This window comes from Schistocerca gregaria, chromosome 5 (genome assembly GCF_023897955.1).
Source record: "Schistocerca gregaria isolate iqSchGreg1 chromosome 5, iqSchGreg1.2, whole genome shotgun sequence".
NCBI classification, from domain to species: domain Eukaryota; kingdom Metazoa; phylum Arthropoda; class Insecta; order Orthoptera; family Acrididae; genus Schistocerca; species Schistocerca gregaria.
The window spans coordinates 601265443-601291335 of NC_064924.1; the positions used below are offsets into that span (position 1 = coordinate 601265443).

The 25893-nt window shown below is 39.0% G+C and overlaps 1 protein-coding gene across 2 annotated transcripts in view; it reads left to right on the forward strand.

Moving 5' to 3' along the window:
* LOC126272231 (synaptic vesicle glycoprotein 2C-like) overlaps nt 1-25893 on the forward strand; it is a 335261-nt gene that overhangs the window by 255119 nt on the left and 54249 nt on the right. For both annotated transcript variants that reach the window (XM_049974932.1, XM_049974933.1), the window contains exon 6: nt 22182-22426. In XM_049974932.1, the coding sequence (XP_049830889.1) occupies nt 22182-22426 (245 nt within the window). The remainder of the gene's footprint in view (nt 1-22181; nt 22427-25893) is intronic.

Consider the following 25893-nt stretch of genomic DNA (forward strand, 5'->3'; position numbering starts at 1 on the left):
AATAAGATCATGTACTACCCGTAGGGAGAGGGATGAGAAGGGGAATCTGTAAAAATATTCAAAAATAATCTGTTGGTGTTTTTTTTCTGTATTTAGTTGACTTGGGATACTTTTTATCTCGTACTTACACAGTACAGTTTGTGAACCAGGTCTCAAGAATGTGCACTGCAGCTAGACAACATTTTTGTCCACATGTTTTGGAGGAAAGATCATGTCACATGGTTGAATACCACTGATAAATATAACATCCTCTCTGGAGGCCTATGGAATAAAACAGCAGAGATTCAGATATATTTATGTGTGCAATATATATGTGACATACATTTACAACATAAAATGCAACACTCTTGCATGGTTATAGTTCCACCTTTCCAAAAGAAATCATAAATGTTGACAAATTCAGAATAGAGGAAAAAAATGTTGAAATCCCACAAGCTTCAGTATTCTGTCCACTCCCACTCCTACAAAAATGAATGGCTTTCCAATGATCGCATATGACAGTTGAACATCTCAACACCTGACTAGAGTAAATAGTTCAAGTCTTTAATCTTGCAAAAACTCATAATATGCAATTTTAGAAAAGCAGAGATAATCTTGTGGCATTCAGAATAGACAATATTGAATATTCACTAATGAAGAGCTTCATGTAAAATTCTTGTGTGTCCAGATATGCGACAAACTAAACTAATTTCAGTTCATAGACACATGCTACTTCTCAAGAACTCAGTTCAGGATGTTTTGCAGTCTGAAGTGCACTGATAAATGAAAACGTTATGACCATTGTCCACCGTGACATTGGATACCACCTGTTGGTGTTGTGGGCACGTGACACTGTCACAAAAGTATATAAGTAGAGCAGACATGAATGGGGGATCACCATAGTGAAGATATGGGATGCAAATGGGGAAATCCTTTGAGATAAGCAACTTAGGCAAAGGGAAAGTTTACAGGGTGGCGCTGTTTCTGTGGCTTGGAATTTATTAATCAATTTCAGGTAATTTTTGTGTGCTGAATACAAAAATAATAATATCTTTTTTGAATTGGCTCTACTTTTTAAGATAAAGGCAATCCATTTATACTGGAAATTAAATTATAAAAAAGATGAGAATATTTTTAAAACATTTATTTCAAATTTAACAGATCATTTCAAAGAAACAAAGAGCTGTTATTGACACAAAGAATAATAAAATCAATCATAACAAAAGAAACATGATAATAAGAATCAAGAAAAACATTTTGTGCTGGATTTTCTTTCATAGTTTTGGTCCAGACAGTCTATCTGCAAGTTCCAGCAGTAATCTGCCATCATATGGCAGTCTTGGTGGCCTTGATATCATTCCTCCATAATCTTGATGTGCTGGTGGAACTATCCCCCTTGTTCTTTGCTGTAATCACCCTAGTTGTAAGGAAATTTATCTAAATGACTGTGCAAAAATGCAATTTGTGACACATATTAACTCATAGTTTTTGGAAAATATGGAGCATTTTGTCTGCTATTTAGGAATATTCTTCAGCTTTGTGATTTCCCCCCAAAAATTTTGATAACTGATACAAAGCTGTCCCACACTTCCAATTCAACTGGCCATGTGGTTTGTGAAATCATCATTGTTTGGATTTGTGGCCCATGAAAAATTCTTGCTTTTAACTTTCCCATACTGAGACCTATATCACTAGAGGTAAGACAGGTACTGCCTACAGAAAAGTTCAATAGACCTTTGGGGAAAAGAGAACCACTTGTTTGAATATCAAGAGCTCAGATAGAACACCAGTCCTCAGCAAAGAAGGGAAAGCAGAAAGGTGGAAGGAGTATATAGAGGGTCTACACTAGTGTGATGTACTTGAGGGCAATATTATGGACATAGCAGAGGACATAGATCTGATTAAATTCAATTTATTGTCATCCATTTTATCACATACATGATATAGGAATTGTCATATAGAAAGAGAGAGAGAGAGAGAGAGAGAGAGAGAGAGAGAGAGAGAGAGAGAGAGAGAGAGAGAGAGCATGATTTATATTTTTAACAATTAAGGGAAATAAAATTTTCTTACTTACACTTTAACATTTTCTTAATTACACTTTAACATTAACATTAATTACACTTTGCATATTTAGTCTTTTACATGCATGTTGAAAGAAACCAAGGTTTATACAGAAAAATCTAAATATAAGCACTATCTGTTTAGATAGCAAAGAAATTAATTTAATTCTTTCTTAAACATATGTAAGTTTTGTGTTCTTTTTATTCCTTTTGGTAACACATTGAACATTATTCTGGGTAGGTACCTCACACTGTTTTGGTACAGGTCTTTTGAATGTGTGTTTCTGTGGAAATCATGCCTGTTTCTGGTTTGATACAACTATCAAACCAGAAGCAGGCACTGTTTAGAGAAGAGAATTCTTGATCTGACTTCAGGAAACATACTGATTCATAGATGCATAAACTAGGGAGGATCAAATTTTTCAGCTCCTTAAAGAGTCCTCTACATGGATCTCTGTTGGCAACACCCTTCAGAATATGAATAGCTCTCTTTTGGAGCTTATAACAACTTTTGTTGAAACTTGTATTCCCCCAAAATATAATACCATGTCTTAGATTACTATGTATGTGAGAGTAGTAGGCAAATAGTGCTGTTCCAAAATTGCAGTTTTCTTTCAGTTTTCTTAACATATAAGAATATTTACTAAGTTTTTTATTCAATAGTTAAACACGTTTTTCCCATCTTAAGGTATTATCCAGCCATAAACCTAAAATTTTTGTAAAAGGCGTTTGTTCAATTAGACGTCTCCCCAATCTCTACTCTTATGTTATTTTTTACTTTGTTATTTATGTGCCTAAAATTCATCCAAGTGGTTTATTTTCCGTTTATAATTAAGTAATTGTCCTTGAACCATTCCGCTGCCTCATTCATTGTTGAAGTTATTTTTTCTTGTAGGTCAGCTTCACTCACTCTCTTGATAAAAAGGCTTGTATCATCTGCAAAAAGTACTGATTCTCCTCTTGTTAGATGATTAGGAAAATCATTAATAAAAACTAAAAAGAGCAGAGGGCCTAGAACAGAACCCTGGGGTACACCACAGTTGACTTTCTGATGCATTGAGTTATATTTTGTGCCATTGTGTATTATTTCAACACTTTGATATCTGTTGCACAGATACAATTGAAACCAGCTATATGCTTTCCCATGGACTCCATAGCAATACAGTTTCTCTAACAAAATGTCATGGCTGATGAGGTCAAATGCCTTTGATAGATCCAAAACTATTCCACAGTTTAAGTCCTCATTATCCATTGCAGTTAAAAACTTTTCCAAGAAGTGATATACTGCTGTTTCTGTAGACCTGTTTTTCCTTAACCCATTCTGTGCATTGGTTAGAATTTTGCATTTGCTTAGGAAACTAGACAGTCTCTCATACATAGTCCTCACAAGTACTTTATCAAACCTGGCAGTTGTGTCAATGGTCTATCATTTTGTGTGGTATATGGACAGTCTTTTTTATAAAGTGGCCTTATTATTTTTTCAAGTGCAGAAGAGAATTAACCAGTTTTAAATGAAGTATTAATTATATCATCTAATTCAGTTATTATTTTGTTTTCACTATATTTTATGACCTTATCAGGAATACCATCACATCCACAGGACATTTTATTTTTCAGCTTATTAATTGCATTCCTTACTTCTGATTGGGTAACTGGGCACAAAAACATTGTCTTTTCATTTGTGTGAACTTTTGACTTACTACCTTTTGAGTTCCACAGGTTCTTGATAAGATTTTGAGCAATGTTAATGTAGTAGTCATTCAACATATTGTTTACGACCTTCCAAACTGACTTGGTTTTATTGCTGCCTTTTCTGATAATTAAATCATCGTTCAGTTTTTTTGCTGCATGAATAACTTTGCTGTGGCATCTAAGAGACGGCTTTAATGCTGCGTTAGACTTAGCATGCCAACCCAGATTTCTAAGAGTACCTGCAGATTTCTTAATTCCTGCAGTTAACCATGAATTTGATTTGAGAAAGATTTTTACTTTGCTAAGGGAGGAAGCAACATCAAAGCAGTATTGGAATCAGAGAAAAATTACTCATATTTTGAGCCTACAGCTTTGTTTGTGTTGCTGTCCCAGTCAACACTGGGCAACATGTTATGAAAATTCCAAAGGCTACTTTCATTAATGTATCTTGTTGCTATATAGTTTCCACTGCTAAGTTTTTTCCTAACCATATTTTTTAGTAAGAGCTTGATTGCCATGTGGTCAGAGAAACCAGTATCTGCTACTTCAACCTTATAACTACAGGTCTCTTTGTTAATAAACACCTGATCAATTGTTGTCACACACCCATCTCCATACCTGGTGGTATCAGTTAATGTGGCTTCTAAATTATATGAGGTGAAGAGAATTAGCAATTGATCCTTGTGTGCATTATTGTCAACTGACATTGAAATCACCCAATACAACTGTTGATTTTGGCATAAGTCTCAATTCATTCATTAGATCCACAAGATTTTAAAAAAATAAAGGAATATTCCCAGAAGGTGAACTATATACAGGGTGGTCTGTTGATAGTGAGCGGGCCAAATACCTCATGAAATAAGCATAAAACGAAAAAACTACAAAGAACGAAACTTGTCTAGCTTGGAGGGGGAAACCAGACGGCGCTATGGTTGGCTCGCTAGATGGCGCTGCCATAGGTCAAATGGATATCAACTGCATTTTTTAAGAATAGGAACTCCCATTTTTTATTACACACTCATTGTAGTACATAAAGAAGTATGAATGTTTTAGTTGGACCACTTTTTTCGCCTTGTGATAGATGATGCTGTAATAGTCACAAACATATGGCTCTACTTGATCAGCAGAAGGGATCGGTTGGTGGGACATCGTCTGACGCACCAAGGGATCACCAGTTTAGTATTTGAGAGAAGCATGGAGGGTAAAAATCATAGAGGGAGACCAAGAGATAAATACGCCAAGCATGTAGGTTGCAGTAGTTATTCGGAGATGAAGAGGCTTGCACAGGATAGAGTAGCATGGAGAACTGCATCAAGCCAGTCTTTGGACTGTAGACCACAACAACAACAACAACAACAACAACAACAGCAACAGCAAAAACAACAGAAACCACAAAACAACAACAACAACATACTGAGACCAGGAAATGATTGTCAAATATATTTAAAGCAATCAAAATTTTATCTAAAGGTTTAACAAACTGTTTTAGAAGCCCTAATTTAATATGTAGTTGCAGAAGAGTGATTTTTTCCTGACTGACTGACAGTTCATGAACAATGGTATCTTTTCTTATAGTCAAGGTATTTCTCGGCAGCCTGTCTTTCCTGCTCCTATATTCATTTTTCACATGACTGTCCCACAGGCAATGAAAACATGAATATTTAGTGTATCCACTTTGCCTTCCCTATAAAAAATTCACCATTTTTAAATCTACACATAGTGGCCAGTGATGTTGGTGAAATGAAATTGTCTCTAAAGATTAACATTTCGATATTCTTTCTGAAGAGTGATTGAATGAGCTATTAGGATCACAGCAAATTTTTTCCATTATGCGGAAATCCACAATTAAAAAAAAAAATTAAAAGATGTTCTCATTTCATTAAAATATGGAAGAATGTTCTGTTCTGTATTTCAGTAGGATGTTATTGATATGCCACGCTTAAGGCAATGTTTTTCTTTTAGTCTTGATGCAAGAACCTCAGCTGATTTCTTAGATAAATTTAAATCCCAAATCAAGTCATTTAGCTCGCCCTGAGAAAGGCCTTGCAGTGTGGGACTGCACTCTTCGAATTCATTTTCTCTATTGCTTTTACTCTGACTGTCTAACATTGTGACATCATCACAGTAATCGCCTGATAAGGAAGAAAATGCTGGTATTTGCAAACCTTCACTATGCAAGATTGGTGGAATAGCACTTTGTACATTTGGATAAGCCATACAGTGCTTTTTGTATCAATTCATACCTTTTACATTCACAGCGCAAAAGTAGCAATTGTTGAGGTGGTTTCTTGGCTCTGTCCATGTCATTGGTATTCCAAATAGTAGCCCTTTTCATCCTTCACGACTCCAATATCAAAGTGACTCCATGCAATTTTTACAAGCATTGTGTGGGGCCTAACATTTATCGTGTTGTCCAAGTTGTTTTCCAAAAATTCCCAATAGTCTTGTTTTACAAAATCATTTACATTGCATCCTTGATTTTCTTGATAATATTTACCACATGTGCAGCAGAAATGGTCTGGATAATTAACACAAGACTTCCATGAAGAACTCATACTCTCTGGAACAAAACCATCCAAATGGGACAGTTTCATGGAGTAACTGACACAGTATCATGTTTGTAGAAAAATTGTAATGGATGGTTACTGCAAGAAGCTTACCTGTACAAAATAATTATGACTGAATGGCAAACAGAAGCACCCCTGTGAAATGGCAGATACTCATGGTGCTCTCTGTGAGAAACAGAGATAGTTAACATAAGTTTCCTAAATGCGCGTGAGGTGCAATCTGTCAGATTCCTGTTATAGCTACCAAGACAAGACACTGGATCATATTGAGTCACAGACCATATTGAGTACAGGTATCTTACTTCGAAAAAGACACATTAATGAAGGTAGATTAGTAAAAAGCATGTATTGTTTATAGAAGTTCTTATAATGAGATCCAGAGTCTGTTCAAGTGAAATAATTTATGGGCTAAGTACTTCATCATACATATCAAATCAGACTCCGTAAACTTATGCTGCAGAAACTTTTTTTGTTCCCCTGTGTTATCTATTGTGAAAGAGTATCTTGAAAACAATGAAGTTGGTGAAATGTTTACATGCTACTTCACGAGCATCTATGGCAAAAAATAGGAGTATAGTGAAACTACCACTAGGCATTAAATAGTTGCACATCCACGACTCTTAACAGAATGTCTACTCTGTAAAGAAAGATATATGGTGAACTGTAGCAACTCTGCTGAAAGAGCACAATGGTGGTCCACACACAAGTGTTTTGGAGCATACAGTTCATTATATATTGTTGAACATGGAGCTCTGCATCCTATATGTTCACATCTTGGCCCCGTGACATAATCATTTACAATTGCAATGGGCATGGTACCATTAGGATTTGACCATTTATCAGTGGAAACTTGTTGGCTCCTTGTGTAAAACGTATTTTTGCTACACACTAAGTCAATGGTGGTCTCCACAAATGCCATTATGAAGGTGAATGGCAGCTCAAAAGGTTCAGTGCGCCACGGACACAGGATGGTGGGAGTGTATTATGCTTTGTGAGACATTCTCCTGCGCTTGCGTGGGACTTGCGGTAGTAATCCAAGACATACTGACAGCTGTGAACCACTTGCACCCCTTCATGCTTGATGTCTTCCCTGATGGAGCTGTCATTTTCCAGCAGTGTAATTGCCTTTGTATCCGAGCCAGAACCATGCTATGGTGGTTCGAGGAGCATTATAGTGAACTCACGTTGATGTCTCAGTGACTAAGTTCACCTGATGTAAATCCTGTGAAACCCAGCTGGGTCTCTCTCACATGCCATTACCACATATGCAAATCAGTGGCCCATTATTTACATGAATTTCATGACCTGTACATAGACATCTAATGTCACATGCCTCAACAAACCTACCAACAAACTGTCGGATATTTGATATGCAGAGTCAGTGATGTATTTTGTTCCAAAGGCTGACAAACCAGATATTAAGCAGATGGTCGTAATGTTTTGGCTTATCAATGTTTTCTTTCATGGTGTTAACTTGAAATTTAAGATGTTGACATATTTTTCTTTCTTTCACCTACTTGCATGACAGGTATTCTGCGACCAAGTTGCCTGCCCTATACACATGATGGATGTTGGTAATAAATTGTACAATGTAGTCAAATTGTCTAAAACAGTTGCACTAATTGCACTTCAGTTAAAAGAACTACAGGGGCTGTTGAATTCCGTCAACAGTCTGTTGAAAAACTGCACCATAGTGGTCTCACTTGCATCTGCCATAATAGATAAATGTGCCTGTTTGTGAGGCGTAGGCCAGGATAAAGGCAGTTTACATGTAGCGTTTAATAGTGTCGAAAGTGTGTAGGATTTCCGCTGTCGATAGTAAAGTTTGTTTGCCTTTAGTATTTTTGTCAGTGAGGGAATTGGTTAAGGTCTCCTGGATTCTAGGATCTTGTGGGGTATGTCACCTTTAAAAAATTAATCATCCCCAGAAATCTTCAGAGTTGTTGGAATGTGGTTGACCGAGACATGTATTTCATTAGTCCTGTTCTCTCTTCCACTGGTCTGATCCCCACCTGCGACACTGAATATCCCAAAATGTCACTGATTGGTGACATATTTGACATTGGTCCTTGCTCACGACAACCAATTTGTCCAGTTTACTAAAGAGTTCCTGGAAGGGGTCCATGTGTTGTTGAAGAGATGAAGAAAAAATTAACGCATCATTGATGTTATGGAAACAGAAGAGAAGCTTGCCAAGAGCTGAAACAGTAAAGCACTGCCGTGTCTCACTGCTTTTTTCAAACCAAACAGCATGTACAAAATCTCAAACAATTCAGAGAGTGTAATTATAACCATCTTTGCAATGTCCTCTTTAGCCAAGTAACTGTATATCAGCTTTTTTGCAGTCTATCGCACTGGGGCACCTGCTAATAAATGAAAGACACCCTGCATATTTGGAAAGGGATATCAGTTGGGTACAGTACATGCATTCAAAGCCCTGCAAGCCCCACAGATTTTATATGTACCTTCTTTCTTGGGGCTAAGTGTATCAGGGAAGCTCTTGCAATGTTTTAAGCATGTACTATGACCTTTTTTAATAATCAATCTACTACACTTTTTGTGACCTGTGATTTAGCAGGGGTTAGCCACCATGCTTTGTGGAAGATGAGTGGTCCTTCTGTAGTATCTATCCTGTATTTAGTATCTCCCTTAATGCCACGCTGGCTGTGGATTTTAGAAGAACTAATCACTTTCACATGGGGATCACGTCACAGAGTGGACTGTCACTAACCTGTAAGTATTCTGTTAATCCTGGAAGAATGTTGTTACGAAGACTAATTGGTGTTGCCACTGATGATTTCAGTTGTTTGATACAATGTTGTATGTCTTCATTGCTTCTAGTCTTCAAAGCATCTAAATCCGATAGTTTGGATAAGCAACTAATCCAAGTATTTGAATTATGTATTGTCCTTTGGAATGTCTTTGAAGTTGCACATCCTATTCCGTAAACTCTCCTCTATTTGTAATATGCCTTTGAGATTGGAGTCAGAAGATGAGTGATGATTAAATCTGATAACCAAGCAGATCTTCAACAATGATAGCTGACATTTTGCCTCAACCAGTTTGCTGCACCGGTCATGCAAAGTCTCAAACAGCAACAAATTTCCATCCTGAAATGCCAGCTGATCTCTTGTGGTGCTTATTTACAACTAATCTGCCATAATCAGCTGTCTGGCTAGTGAGGATTTGAACTGTTGAACTTGTGTGCCGAAAGCTTTAAGAACTCTGCTTGCCATGATGACCATACCTTGAATGCAGTTTCAGGGTGGTCTATTGGAAAGTACAAGGGTTGTAGCAAAAGTAAGGTTCCCAATGAGGTACAGTCTCGAGGAGAGGTGCTAGGCTAAATCTGACAACAGTGCCATGTGCTGTGGTTCCCCCACTCTCAAGCACGTCCATCTGCAATTCGATACATCTCTCAGTGTTGGCTTGGCAGCCGTCAAAAATGGAAGTGATGACTACTGTTCCCTCCAAGTGCGAGGTTCGAGCAGTACTCAGGTTTCTCCATGCAAGGAAGTTACCGCCCATGAAGATTCATCGGCAAGTCACTGAGGTTTATGGTGAAGAGTGCATGTCTGTTCAGCGTGTCCACAGATGGCGCACGGCTTTTGCAAAGGGTTGCACAAAAGTTCACGGTGAAGAATGGAGTGGAAGACTGCGTTGTTGAGAAGATCAACAGTAGGCTGCTCAAAGATCCGAGGGTCACTGCCTGTGAACTTGTTAAGTGCATTCCTGAAGCTTCCCACAGCACAATTGAAAGAACTTTAACAGAAACATTGAGTTATCACAAGATGCGTGCTCGCTGGGTCCCCCAAATGCTGACTGGCGGACCCAAGGAGCAATGCATTGACTGTGCTCACAAGTTTCTTCAACAATGTGAGGGGGGGAGACAACAAGGAGAAGTTGTTGGACACTATCATCATGGTATATGAAATGTGGGTATTTCATTACACCCCCAAAACAAAACAACAATGTCGTCAGCGGTGTCACTCTGGTTCACCACTGGCAAAGAAATTCAGACAAACCCAGTCAACAGGAAAGGTTATGGTGACTGTGTTTATGGATCAGAAGGGGGTTCTCCTCATCCATTTCATGCAACCTGTGACTCGCAAACTCAGACAGATATTGTGAAACGTTGACCAAACTCTGGTGAGCAATGCGGAATTGTCGGAGAGGACTACTGACGGAGGGAGTAGTGCCTCTTCACAACAACGCTCAACCCCACATCACTTCTCAAACACAGGAGCTTTTGAAGAAATTTGGGTGGACTGTTATGCCCCATCCCCTCGTACAGCCCGGACTTAGCCCCCAGCGATTATCATCTCTTCCCCAAGCTAAAGGAACACTTAGGTGGCAAACGCTTTTAGAGTGATGATGAAGTCAGATCAGAGGTCACATGCTTCCTCAATGGGTTTGCGGGAGACTTCTTTGACTTAGGAGTACAAAAGCTGGAGCACCGTCTTCAAAACAATGTTGGAAAAAATGTAGACTATGTTGAAAAACAGACAAAAGTGTAAGCTTTTCAACAATGTATCAATTAATAACAATAAACAATGTCTTCTATTTGTAAAAAATATGGGAACCTTACTTTTGGTACAAGCCTCATAGTTCCTTTCCTATGGCAGGGCACCATGATAATGATAGAGAAAGTCAGCCCCTAACAGAGATTCATTAATGTCATCTAACATAAAAGTCCACATAAATATTTTGCCACGATCTTAGTCAGCAGTGCAGGTATTGGAATGGTATATCATTATAGCTGAAGCAGTCACAGTCCTTAGCCATAGCAAGGCTTCTGCAGTGTCCATAGCAAGGCTTCTGTGGTGTGAGGACTGACAGTTTTGCTGGGGATCATGTTTATCTCAGAACATGAGTCGACTAGAAAATATTGGTCGGTTGTCATCTTGAGGATGTAGAGGTGGTCATTGTGGCTGGATGTGTGAAGAAAAGTAGTATGATTTATGTGCATAGTGCCTCAGCGTACTTTCTTAATTCTGTTAGCTCTTATGCTTACTGAAGATTGCAAGTGACGTTTGGGTGCTTGCACGAAGAGGTCCACTCGAGTGGGGCAGCACCGAAATGAGCACAGAACTAGCACCCAAGTGCTCTTTGTCTGTTGCTGTCAGAACTCTGAGTAGCATGCTGTGTTAGACGGTTATTGTCAGACTATTGCATTGCACCTCAGGAGCTACAAGACATCAGCCTGTGGAGGGGGTGCCGTGATTCATCGGAAGCATTTGGCCTTCATTTGTTATCAAGGACACTTTAATAACATGAGGCAATTTGTTTACCCATGTTACCCACCGGTGTATTTTCTTGTATTAACTTAGGAGTATCTACCAAAGTTTGTGGATGGTGTCGAAACTGTGAAGGAGCCTGTCTCCTCAACTGCTCTGAGAAAATTGCCTGCAGATTTGTTGTTTGCATAACCCTTGCAATAAGGCCACTTAGCCATCTCGAACCTGCAAAAATCAAGTGGTGACAGGATTGTGTATCTGATAATAAGTGATAAGAAGTGTGCCCCTTGATGTTATACAGTAATGAAAAATATTTTGCTGTATCCTCAATGACACTGCGAGTTGAAAATGCAGATTTTACAGTTATGAACCAAGTTTGTCGTTGCTTTGGCAGAAACTCTGGCAGTTTAGGTAACACACGCTGCTTGATGTGAACATCTCTGGAAATGTGTCTGTGGAGTACTAAGTGAATTGATCCAGGGATATCATGAAATGTAACACCATTGATCAGTGTGGTGCAGTAGGTTACCTAGATATTTTTATGGAGATCCCAGCTGGCCTTGTTACACAAGAAGGCAGAAATGGATTCGTTGCCTCAATAACTGGCATGGAATCTAGAGTTATATGAATACAATGCAGATTTTACAGTTGTGAAGCAGGTTTTTGGTTGCTTTGGCAGAAACTGTGGCAGTTTACTTGGGCACAAAAATGTGATGTAGGTCCAGTAACACCTGCTAGTATCAATTGCTTTTGCTCCTATGTTGGAAAGAAATCTAGAAGTTCCATGGAAAATAACATAGAACTGTGATGTGTGCTGTCCAAGAGTTGGAAGGGGGTTGTAATCACTTTCACATGCAATGTCAGGCTTGTATTGTCCCATATTGTTCATTGCATCACACAAACCACTACAAGCACAATCAACATAGGCAAAAGGTCGCAATACCCTATGTTAATTCACAATGTCTATTGTTTGATGGGAAGATAGGGCTCTACATTTCATAAGTCCATAGAAATTGTACAGGTATCATGTCACCAGTGTGGTTTTATCTGTGGTGGTGTGTGGGCAGAATAAGAAGTTCTCACTGACACCAAGAAATGCAACCAGCTGTTTTAATATAAATAATTACACAACTCGAAACATATGTGCTATCATAAAAAGTCCGCAAGTTTACAGTGCACTAGACAGAGAGAAGGTAGAATACAAAGACATTACACATGGATAGTATTGTTACTATTTGCTTTAACTTGTTCATATTGACCTCTGGGATCAATGTCACTACAAAATTATTTATTCAGAAAAAGCAAAAAATAGGAATATTGTGAAAATACATATCTACAATGATCAATCCTGCAGTGTCCTGTTCAAAGATTGTGTAATTATTACTCACTTACTCCTACATTTATTATGTAATCATGTTTGTGACTAATAATAAAAAAAATTGTTTTCTGATGAACTGTGATTTACATTACTAAAATTCTTGCATCACTACAAACATGAGTGATATAATAAATATGTGTCAGCAGAAATTCTCAAAACTAAATGAAGCTCCAGAGCCCATTGGCATCCCGATTAGATTCTACACCTAATTTGTGGCTGAGACAGCACTTTTTTAATCCTATTGTACCATAAATTCCTAAAACACACAACTTTTCCAGATTGTTTGAAGTAAACACAGGTCATGCCATCTTATTATAAGGGTAGCAAAGTAGCAAAGGTGGTGTACAAAGCAAAAAACTATTGTGCAATATCTTCGGCATCTATCTTTGTAGAATCTTAGAACATATTCTGAACTCAAATGTGATAATGTAATGACTTATCTTGAACAAAATAACCTCTTCCCTACCAGTCAGTGTGGATTTTGAAAACATCAGTCATGGAAAATGTAATCTGAGCTTTTCTCGCATGACATCCTGAAATCCATATATTATTGCAGTTAAGTATATCCGTAGTTTCGAACTACTGAAAAGTGTTTGACACTAACACTTACTAACACAAAATATAATCATTTTTACCCATAAAGCTGGTTTCTGCTCATGTCTGATGTAGGGCAAATTGGATTCATAAGCTGCTTGAGGGCTGGAAGGGTGCCCCATTGCCTGCTCTGACCCTGGAGACCAACGGCACCCCTTGCTCAGTGGTCTGGCCTCACTCCTGCCCAGCCCACTTTTTTAATTCTTCTTGTTCTTTTACATTTGTTATTGATTTATTGTCTCATTGTCATTGTTCTCTTTCCTGAGATTTTTATCACCTTATCCGCATTGCTAGTTCTGTTGTGGTAATGAAGGATAAGAACACGGGTTGGATGCGCCTCCCATCATGTAACATGACCCGGGGGCCTCCAGCTGCTTTCTGGCTGGAGCAACTCGCCCACCTTTACCCTCTTACCCCCTCACTTCTACTTACTTCTGTCTCTTGGTGTTATTGATTATCAGTTACAATGAGGTTCATCAGGATTTGCCTGCTGTTTCTACTCACTCCAGACTGTTTTCGGCTTGACACACATGGGATTGGGGAGACTGATGACCTCATAGTTTGGTCCCTTTAACCCCATCAATCCAATCTAATCCATACCAAAAGAAATGTGTGATTCTTAGCTTGGAAGGATGCAGCATGCTATCGTGGATGGAGAATCCTCAAAAGGTGTGGAAGTAACTTCATTTGTATTGGGACCTTGTTGTTCATGTTGTACATTAATGATGTGGCAGACAATATTAACAGTAACCTTATTTTCTGGCAGATAATGCAGTTATCTATAATAAATGCTTCACAAATATTCAGTCAAATCTGGATAAGATTTCAAAGTTCTGAAAAGATTGACAACTTGCTTTACTTGTTCAGAAATGTAAAATTGTGAACTCCAAAAAATGAGAAATGTAATATTCATTCACTACAATACCAGTGTGTCCCTAATGGAATCAGTCCACACGTACAAGTACAGGGGTGTAACAGTTTATATAATTATGAAATTTAACAGGCTCAGTCATAGGCAAAGCAAGTGGCAGACCTCATTTCATTGGTATGATACTGGGAAAGTGAAATCAGTCTACATAGGAGAGTGTTCATAGAATGCTTGTCAGATCTATTCTAGAATATTTGCGTCTGTGTGTGAGACCCATGCCAAATATGACAAATGGAATATTGAATGTATACAGGAGAAAGCACCATAAATGGTTTTGTTTCTGCCAGTCTTGTTGTGAAAACCATAGCTTCTTGGGGTTAGTTGACATGATGCTTTTCAATGCATACACTGATAGCCAAAACATTATGACCACCTACTTAATAGCTTGTTCATCCGTCTTTGGAATGAAATGCGTCATTGCTTCTGCATATCACGTATCTGACAGTTTGTTGGTAGGTTTGTGGAGGTATGTGGTATTAAGATCTCTACGCACAGCTCATATAATTCATGTAAGTAACAAGCCATTGATTTACGTACACGATGATTGCGCCTGATAGTGACCCAAATGGTCTCCATAGTATTTATGCAAGGCAAATTTAGTCACCGAGACATCAATGTCAGTTAACTATAATGCCCCTCAAACTGTGGTAGCACAGTTCTGACTCCAAGACATGAACGTTTATACTGCTGAAAGATGACATCGCTGTTGGGGAAGACATCAAGCATTAAAGGATGTAGCTGATTGTCAGCTGTCAGAATGTGTTTGATTAGTACCACAGGTCTCATGCAAGTGCTGGAGAATGCCACGAAAAGTGTAATACTGCTACCACCACCCTGTATCCATAGCGTCCTCCATAGCGTGCTGCATTTGTAGACATGACCATTGACCTAATGTAGCAAAAATCTGTTTTACCCGACGAGCTGACTCATTTACACTGATCGATGGTTGAATCCCAATGGAACCATGCCCAATGCAATCGTAATTGATGACATTGTTGGGTCAACATGTGAACTTATTGGTGTGGTCTACTGTGGAGCTCCTCGTTCAACAATGTACGATGAGGTGAGCAGTGTGCTCTGAAACACTTGTGTGGACCGGCATCATGACCTTTTGGTAGAGATGCCACAGATTATCATCTATCCTACTTTAGGGAACAGACAATCCTCTGAACCCCACGTTCTCTATAGTGTTGTGGAAGTCCAACCGTTTAGTGCCTATTGATAGTTTCACTGTTCTTCTCTTGCCATAGATTACCAAGATGGTAGCACATGAACATTCAATCAGCTTTGCCATTTTTGAGATACTCATTCATGAGCTATGTGTAGAAAGTCACTTATCTCAATGGATTTTCCTGTGTGCAGCCTATATCTTCAATAGAGTGCTTTTGTGATTGCTTCAGGTGCCCGCATTGCCAACAGGTGGCATCAGATGCCATGGTGGACAGTGATCATAGTGTTTTATCTTATCAGTGTGTGTGTTTCGGATGACGCAAAAAAAAAAAAAAAAAAAAAAAAAAAAGCAAGGCATAGCGTGGGAATTTTGTATAGTACAAGCTCATATAATAGAAACTCAACATCAGGCTGTGCTTTCTGGAGACAGTCATTAATGGACACACTCTGAGGGCACTTAATGCTTCTCTGTAGTATTTGGGTTGTCCATACAAGGTGGGGTCCTTTACTGACCCCAATATTTGCAGTTGCTGGTAGGAAATAAGTGGAAGGTCATTATTTGTTTAAAAAAAAAAAAAAAAGTACTCCAGCAGCCTGGCCGGTCAAATGGCCAGTAATGACACCCAACCAAGTGATTCTTTAAAAAAGCCATGAACTATAACAGAATACTGATTGTATCACATGGATGTCATTATTGGCTTATTTAAAACAATTTCATAATTCTGCAATGAATCAGAGTCATAGGAACACAAACTACTGTGCAAGAGCATATTGAACTACATTCAGGTGGACGATGTTTCAGATCCATGTCCAGCTGTCCTTAATTAGGAGTTCCGTGATTTTCCTATATCGCTTCGGGGAAATCCCAGGATGATTCCTTTAAAAGGGAATAGCTGATTTCCTTCTCCATCCTTGAAGCAATCCAAGCTTGTACTCTGTCTGTAATGACATTGATGTTGACGGGATGGTAACCCCTAATCTCCCTTCTATTATGCAAGCTAAGCTGAAATAAAATACAAAATTGCTCGGTGATTACCCCATTGTAAGTTAACTTAACAGCACCTCAAATTACAGAAAGGAAAAATCCTGAAGGTATTTGATGACACAAACGAAAGGAAGAATGAGTGAAAGAAATTACAGCGAGCTTGAAACAATATAGTGAAAGGGGGTAAGTGGCAAACTGGGGAAGCAGCTTCATTTGCAGTAATTTTTATTTCACTGGTGTTAAAACATATAAAAACTGATTTTGAAAGTGTAAATACCCAACTTCATTGGGTGCTTTAAAATATCAGCATTATGGGCATACCACTAGTATAAATTTAGAGTGAAATGTGAAATGCAAGATGATGTTAATAGATATTTCCTTGTGAAATGCAAATCAGTATGTGTGGTTTAGAAAGTAATTTTATATTCTGGTTCAAAGTTCTCAACAGGTTGCCAGCAATCATCAGCCAGGAAATTGGAAGTCTTAAAATATTAGAAACTAAAGTAAAAGTGTCTTTTGTTAGCCACTCCTTGCATAATTAATTAGAATATTGGGATTTACAGGTGTAAATATCAGTTAACATTAATTTCCACAATAAACAGTTTTAAATTTTACCACAGTTTAAACAAATAAATAAATAAAGAAACCAATACATGTTTGAAAGCTACATCAATGATAGGTGTGAAATATTAATTAAAAACAACTAATATTATAAGTGTGAGGGAAGTAGCCTCTTTGTTTCCTCTCTTTTTTCCCAAACTAGTTAATTTTAAACAATGGAAACTCCAGGTTAGAATATTAACAGTGTAAGGAAAACATAGATTCCTACTTACTGTAAATATGACACATGAAGTTGCACATGGGCACTCAAAAGACACATACACATCAGCTTTTGGTCACAGCCATCGCCAACGAGAAAAAGATAGAGAAACACACACGCACATTCATTCACACAAGCAAGCACACCTCTCTCTCTCTCTCTCTCTCTCTCTCTCTCTCTCTCTCTCTCTCACACACACACACACACACACACACACACACACACACACATACACAGAGCTCGGACCAGCTACTAGAGATGGCATCATGTGCGTGTGAGGTGTGCTTGTGTGTATGTTTCTTTCTTTTTCTGGTGAAGGCTGTGGCTGAGAGCTAATGTGTAAGTGTCTTTTAATTGTGCCTATGTGCAACTTCACGTGTCATCTTTACACTAAATAGCAGTCTGTCTTTCCCTTACATTTACCTACTTTTTAAGAGTCTTTAGGTGTATTTTATTTTGTGTTTTGGCACGTATTTGAAATTTTCAGTTGCACAATCTGTATAAGGAGTTAGTCCAAAAGTGTACTACTTATCACATTTCATGTGATTCCCTGCATTTATGCAAAACTTCAGTTTGTTTCTCATTACAAACAAAATTTTTCTAAAGTGGAATTTAACTTGTGTATTTGAGGAAGTGGTTCATATTATTCTGGTATGATATTCAGTTTAATTATAAGCATTAACAGGGTCATCAAAGCATGAAGAATAACCAGTATACCAAAAATGATGGATGAATGCTGCAGTATGGTAGTTTATCAGGAAGGCAACTTAGCACAAATCAGTCCTGAGACTTTCTGGTGGTCAAAAAAAGGAAATTCTAGTAGACTCCAGCACTCATGGTATTAATAAACATTTATTTGCCACATCGTTCTTGTGTGACTTACCCAATTTGTCTCCCATCCAAGGCTGCATTATCCCATTGCAACCAGCATGCAATAGCACTACTGTCTCGGTGCTTAAGTCCTGATTATTTTTTAAGTTTTGCTACACCTGTTAATTCATCAAGTTGAACTTAATATTTTTGATCTGTTCAACCAAATGTACACTTGAAATTCAAATTTAAAAGCATTTGATGTGTAATGAGAAACATACTGGCATTTTCCATTGATGCTAGACGATACATAAACCATGTAATGAGCAGTATTTGTTCCATCTGATTCCATGTATCCACAGCAAAAATGAATTTGCAAGGACCTTTCAAAACACCAGAGGAAATGAGCATAACAAATCCTACAAGAGACCGGTGGTGGTGGTGGTGGTGGTGGTGGTGGTGGTGTGTGTGTGTGTGTGTGTGTGTGTGTGTGTGTGTGTGTGTGTGTGTGTGTAGTAATAAAGTAATCTAAAATTAATATTTTAGCTCAATCCACATCCCTGAATGCTGTAGTTCAAACTGAGATTTATAGAATACAGAGAGTGAATGAATTAATGAATGAAGCTTGCAAGGAGCTAGTGTCATTCAGTAAATGTGGCTAAGTTGCTTGGGAATTTGGCACACTGTGTTCATCATCACTAGTCCTTGTAAACTATTCTGAAAATCATGCACTTTGGAACTGTAAAGAAGAAACAAAAGATTCAGAAAATAATTTCATGAAGCATTTCTTATATTCACTCTAATTGGGTGTACTTTAAACTATTAACTCCACATTTGCATCGGCACCTGAAACAGTGGTGAATACACAACTTTGTTAATCACATATTGTGACATGTGCATGCAGCTCCAAGTTCTTTATTTCCTATAGCTGCATGTGACATAATTATCTTGGAATGCCAAGTTTAATACTTTCAAATAGTTCCCTGTACTATTATTAAAATTTTGATTTAACTTGTTGATTATTAATAGGAAATGGTTATTAAATTTTTACTCTATTCTGAATAGATCACCAGTAGTATCATTGTGCCACAGATGTTGTGGTCACCTGTTATTTGGAGCTACTGCAAATATTGATCCCTCCTTTTATAATCTGGCAGTTGTTTCCTTTCCCTGGGGTAAACTGAATTTAATGAATTTAGTTAAAGCATCTCTATTGTGGCACTGAACACTAGTACTCTCAAGGAAAAAAATTGTAAGATTCATCTGCTGTAAAATCATCAGTGATGAGTTGATTTGGCTACATGTCACTGACATGTAAAGGGAAGGTAAAATGTGTGAATAGCAACAAATTAGTTCGCAATGAAATTACTTGATCACCTCAACAATAATGTTTTGGAAATCACTCTGTCCCTAGTGCAGTTTTAAAATCCCAGAGCAGCCACAAGTTACACGTAATTTTTTCTTTATTTTGACATGTTTCACTCATTCAATGCACAAGATCTTCAGAAATTATGTACCTGAAGGCCATATATTAAAAGTATCAGCCTGTGTGTGCTAAAAACTTAGAGTAAAGTGGCTAGTACTTTACATTAAAATAGTATAACCCTCATGTGAGACCAACCTTACAATTTAGCTTTTCAAAAAAAATCCATCCAGGATTGCATCAACAACAACAAAACCGTCTATGAGACAAAAAACTTCAATCTCCCCCAGAGAGCCAACAAAGGCCATTTACAGTTGTAGTTATAACAGTTTTGCTCCAACAGGCAGAGGCAGCTTGCGCTATGAAGTCTGTCTGCTGTTGCAACTTCTGCTAATGTGTCTGAGCCCATCCAAAACATTGTATAATTATATTAATCACAATTTTATCACTCAAACAATGGAAACTCTGACAAGCTTCAGCTGGTGCCCCTGGGCAAAAACAACGAAAAATCCAGGGTGCAATAATGACAATATCATGATGAGGATAGATTGCTACTCACCATACAGAGGAGATCTTGAGTCACAGACAGGCACAACAAAAAATTGCTAAATGAGTGAGCTTTTGGCGAAAAGGTACCACTCACATATTCATGCTAACACAACTTGCACACATATGACCACTGTCTCAATCTACTAGGACCAGACTGCATGTGACTGCATGTGATGGTAGATTCAGTCTGGGTGGTGGGAGTAAGGCTGAGGCTGAGGCTGAGGTGGGCTGGGGAGAGGTAGCAGGTTAGGGAGGAGCGACAGTAAAGTGCTGCTTGTGGAAGCATGCTGTGATGTGGCAGGTATAGGATAGGGCAGTTACCTGCAGTTGTGAGTTTAGAAAGGGGGGAGCGGCAAAGAAGAGCAGTAGAAGAGCGGAAATAGAGGGGCGGGGGAGAAAAAGTAGAGGAAGGGTAGGAAAGGGAGATTGGGGAGGGGGGAGGGGGAGGCTTTAGGTGCATTGATGGAATAGAAGGCGGTGTTGTGCTGGAGTGGGGTGATAAAAGGGGATAGGTGGCTGAAGGATAGGAACTGATGAAGGTTGTGGCCAGGGAGGTTATGAGAACATAGGATATATTACAAGGGGAGTTTCCACCTGTGCGGATCATAAATTCTGGTGTTGCTAAGAAGAATAAAAATAGCACAGGACATGAAAAAGTCATTGAAGTAAAGTACATTGTGTTGAGCGATATGCTTAGTAACTGGGTGGTCCAGCTGTCTCTTGCCCACAGTTTATCTGTGGCCATTCATGCTTGTTGTTTGGCATGCCCATGCAGAATGTAGCACAGTGGTTGCAGCTTGGCTCATAGATCACATGACTGCTTTCACAGGTAGCCCTGCCTGTGATGGAATAGGTGATGCTTGCGACTGGACTGGTGTAGGTGTTGGTGGGAGTGTGTATGGGACCTGTACAGAAACAGATCTCCTGTACCTTATCTCTTCAGTCACGCACAACCACAGAGTGTCCCATCATCCAGTCACATAGGTGCATTCCCCTTGTGACCCAGTACTACCTGTTAATGGAGCAACTGAATCACATTTTCTGTCAGGTTTCTGACAAACTCTTGACATGTCCTGAAATGAGGAATATGCTGACCACTATATTTGCCACACCTCCCACAGTGGTATTCTGCTGCCAGTGAACCTATGGACTATTCTCGTCTGTCCCTGCTCCACCCTTGTTTCCAACCCACTGCCTCATGGCTCATAACACAGTAATAGACCAAGATGTGAGACCTGTCCCATACATTCTCCCACAACCACGTACTCCAGTCCAGTCTCGACTGTCATTTACCCCATCAAAGGCAGGGCTATATCTGGAAGCAGTAGTGTTGAAGCCACAACCACTGTGCTACATTCTTTTGTCCACATGAATGGCCCACCTATCACTGTCCATGCTCCCACTTCAGCATAACACAGTCTTCTGTTCCACCAATGTATCCAATAGTCTCTCTCTCTCTCTCTCTCTCTCTCTCTCTCTCTCTCTCTCTGTTTGTGTGTGTGTGTGTGTGTGTGTGTGTGTGTGTGTGTGTGTGTGTGTGTGTGTGCTGAGAGAGTAAAGGTAGAGGCTGCAGAAGGGATACATGAATGGAGAAGATATGATGTAATTTGTGGTGGAAATGACAAAGAATTAATTGAAGCAACAAACAGAAAACTGAGGGGATAGTGTGTTTTAAAGAGCAAAAGGATAGAGGGGGGAACTGAGTGTTTTGGAGAGAGAAAGCAGGGGGGGATAAGGTTTTAAACAAAGTAGGGAGGGGGGGGGGGGAAATAGAGAGAGAGAGAGAGAGAGAGAGAGAGAGAGAGAGAGAGAGAGAGTGCACACACTTGCACACTTTCTCCTTCTTTGTATGTGCTAGGCATCTAGGGAACATTCTTTTTGTAACTAAAGTGAAATCTGTATCTTCTGACAACACACAATTTTTAATTTACAGCATTAGTTTTCGTGACCTTTATTACATTATTCACCTTTATGTTTGATACTTGGCAGGTATTGCATGGGGAATAATTCCTCTTCCCTGGTCATGGTCTTTCTTTGGTGGTTATGTGACTTACAACTCTTGGAGAGTATTTGTAGCTGTAGGCTCTATACCGAGCTTCTTATCAGCACTTATAATATCCGGATGTGCTGAAACTCCAAAATTTCTTATGACAAAAGGTCGGCTGGATGAAGCTCTTCAAGTATTCCGCATGATTTACAAGTACAACACAGGAAATGATCCAAAAACCTTCCCTGTGAGTATGACAACTTTTTTTAGCATTTCATTTTGTAAAAAGACATATCTTCAGAAAAAGTGTAAATAACAATGTAAGAAGCAAAAGTAAAGATTATATATGATGTGTTATTTATTGAGTGGCTCTAAAAGGAAGCCAGAGAGAAGTTTAAGGTCTCGGCTAAATATGTTGTCCCCTTCAATTTATGGCCCTTGATATTTAATGCAGGTAGTATGTAAGGAGCCACTTATTGCAATCTAATTCCATATTTTAATGTTTATTTGCCTTCTTCAGTTATTCTGAGATTTCCAGACAAACCCGGCCTTTGTTTTTCCAGTCTACCTGTGACATGTTTGGATATTTCTTTTCTTTCTCCTACGAAGTTGTTTTAAGTCTTTTTTAAATATGACACACTGGAGCTTTGTTCTTGTTACCTCTTCTTCTAAATTTCACAGGTTATTCTATTTTTGCTAACTGCTTATAATTTAGTGGTATATGGAAAAAATATTCTTGGAAACTGGTTTTAATAATTGCCACAGTTCAAAACACTGAATTTCTTCTTTCAGATTTTATTTATGAGCCCTAGCTCTTTCCAGGTACCTGGCTGAAATTGCCAAAATGTAGTGAATTCCTTGACAAATTGATCAAAAACCTTAGTTCAGATTGTTTTAAACTTTAGTCATATGATCTGTTGATTTTCAGGTTGTATTCATTCTCCAAAAATAATCATTAATAAAACTGTAAAATGTTGAGATAGTTGGCAAACTGAAGAGTGAGCAGGTGAGGCAGCTGCGTCAGAAGAAACACCAGTAGGCTGTTTCAAAAGATTATTTCCACTCTTCCATTAGCATGCCTTTGAAACTAGAGGTGGTACGGTGTTGCAGGCGCACTGGAGAAGCTTTTGCACTAAATGCTTTATACTATATGGAATTCATAAATTAGTAACTAATATAACAAACCAAAAAAATGTACATGAACGGAATCTCTCTAAATAACCACATGCTACACTTGATGGTTACACAAGAGTCTTAGCATGCCTGTAGTAGCATTCTTCCACATGTAACAGAGTGGATGTAGAGGCCACACATCTGGAGCCAGTTCTAAATGTGTATTTAGGATGGCTTAGTGTGGGCTAGGATGGTCTGCTGAGGAAAGGTGTGTTCTGCAGGTGAAAAAGCACCAGTGATGGTTACAATGGTTTTTTCATCAAGTCTTGTTCATGATCATCGATTGGCAGTGCAGAGAATATCAGAGCATTTCCCCAGTGTAGCGGTCTCCATTTGCTGACTTGCATTCTACTGTTGCTGTGACTGCTTGTGCTTTGCCAAGTTCCTGCATTCCCTGGCCACAGGAAATGTGGCTGGCAGCCAGGGCTCTGAAGACGTCAAGCTGCATCACACTTCAGGGCCAGGATGTAATGGTGTTCTGTTGATTGTTGATATCCAGGTGAGGATAAATATGGCTGGACCCTCACCTTGTACTCTCAGGACAGTGACAAAGTGCAAGGCTGCCTCAGATGTCCAAATGCTTAGGTGGCAGGCAGCATATAACTTTCCAGTGGAGGTAGAGGTGTCTGTGTCATAGCCACATTGCTGAACGGCGTACCTTTAGGAGGCAAAATACTGATACCTGCACATAAAAGGAAGTTATGTGTCACTATCCTAGCTTTCAGAACTAATAGTTATAAAAATAGTGTAATGCTGTATACTTTTATATGTATCTGCAGGCAATGCTAAATATATTGCCTCTTCGAGATAAGCATTAACCAGTTCTCTAAATGTGTAACAGTGAAAAAACATTTGGCATTTGAATGTTGCTGGTTATCATTCAGATAACACGCACTTCATCCCTTTGATTTTGATAGCTAGATGACTCATAAAATGAGTGACTAATCCCCATCTACAGCCATAATCTACAAAACGCAGAGGGTACTTCCTGTTTTACCAGTTATTATGGCTTTTTCCCATTCAGCTCACTTACAAAGTATGGGAAGAATGATTGCATAAACACATCTGTGCACTGTAAAGATAGTCTTAAATTGACCTTGTGATCCTTGGGGGAATTATATATAGGGAATTATAGTATATTCTGAGATTCATCTTTTGAAGCTAGTTCTTGATAGTTTATAACTAGACTTTCTCGAGGTAGCCTGCATCTGTCTTCAGGTGTCTGCCAGTTCAGTTTCTCCAGCATCTCCAGGAACATTTTCTACGGTTCAAACAAATCTGTGACTGTTTTTGCTTCCCTCATTAGTATACCTTCGATATCCCATAAGTCCTATTTGGTGCATATTCCACACATTTGAGCAGTATTCTAGATGGGTCACATGAATGTTTTGTAAGCAATCTCCATTGCAGACTGATTGCATTTCTACATCTACATCTAATATATACCCCGCAAACCACTGTATGGTGCTTGGCAGAGGTTACCCAATACCACTACAAGTCATTTCCTTCTCTATTCCACTTGCAAACAGAGCAAGGGAAAAACGACTGTATATACCAGGTGATCAAAAAGTCAGTATAAATTTGAAAACTGAATAAATCATGAAATAATGTAGATAAAGAGGTACAAATTGACAAACATGCTTGGAATGACATGGGGTTTTATTAGAACTAAAAAAATACAAAAGTGCATCATCTGATCAGAATAGCAATAATTAGCATAACAAAGTAAGACAAAGCAAAGATGATGTTCTTTACAGGAAATGCTCAATATGTCCACCATCATCCCTCAACAATAGCTGTAGTCTATGAATAATGTTGTGAACAGCACTGTAAAACATGTCCAGAGTTATGGTGAGGCATTGGCATCGGATGTTGTCTTTCAGCATCCCTAGAGATGCACTTGCGACTTCAGGTAACCCCAAAGCAAAAATCGCACGGACTGAGGTCTGGGGACCTGGGAGGCCAAGCATGATGAAAGTGGCAGCTGAGCACACGATCATCACCACACAACAAGAGATCCTTCTCACGTCTAGCAATATGGGGTGGAGCACCATCCTGCATAAACATCGTATGTTCCAGCAGGTGTTTATCAGCCAGGCGGGGGATGATGCGATTCTGTAACATATCGATGTACCTCTCACCCGTCACGGTAGCACTGACGTTTTGCTATCTAGCGCCATCTGTCAGACATTTTGTGAACATATCATTCCAAGCATGTGTGTCAATTTTTACTCCTCTATCTATATTATTCCATGGTTTACCAAGCGGGAAAGATCCGGCAGACAGGCACAATGAACAAAACACACAAACACACACACAGAATTACTAGCTTTCGCAACCGATGGTTGCTTCTTCAGGAAGGAGAGGGAAAGACGAAAGGATGTGGGTTTTAAGGGAGAGGGTAAGGAGTCATTCCAATCCCGGGAGCGGAAAGACTTCCCCTAGGGGGAAAAAAAGGACAGGTGTACACTCGCGCACACACACACGCACACATATCCATCCGCACATACACAGACACAAGCAGCTTGTGCCGGTAGACAG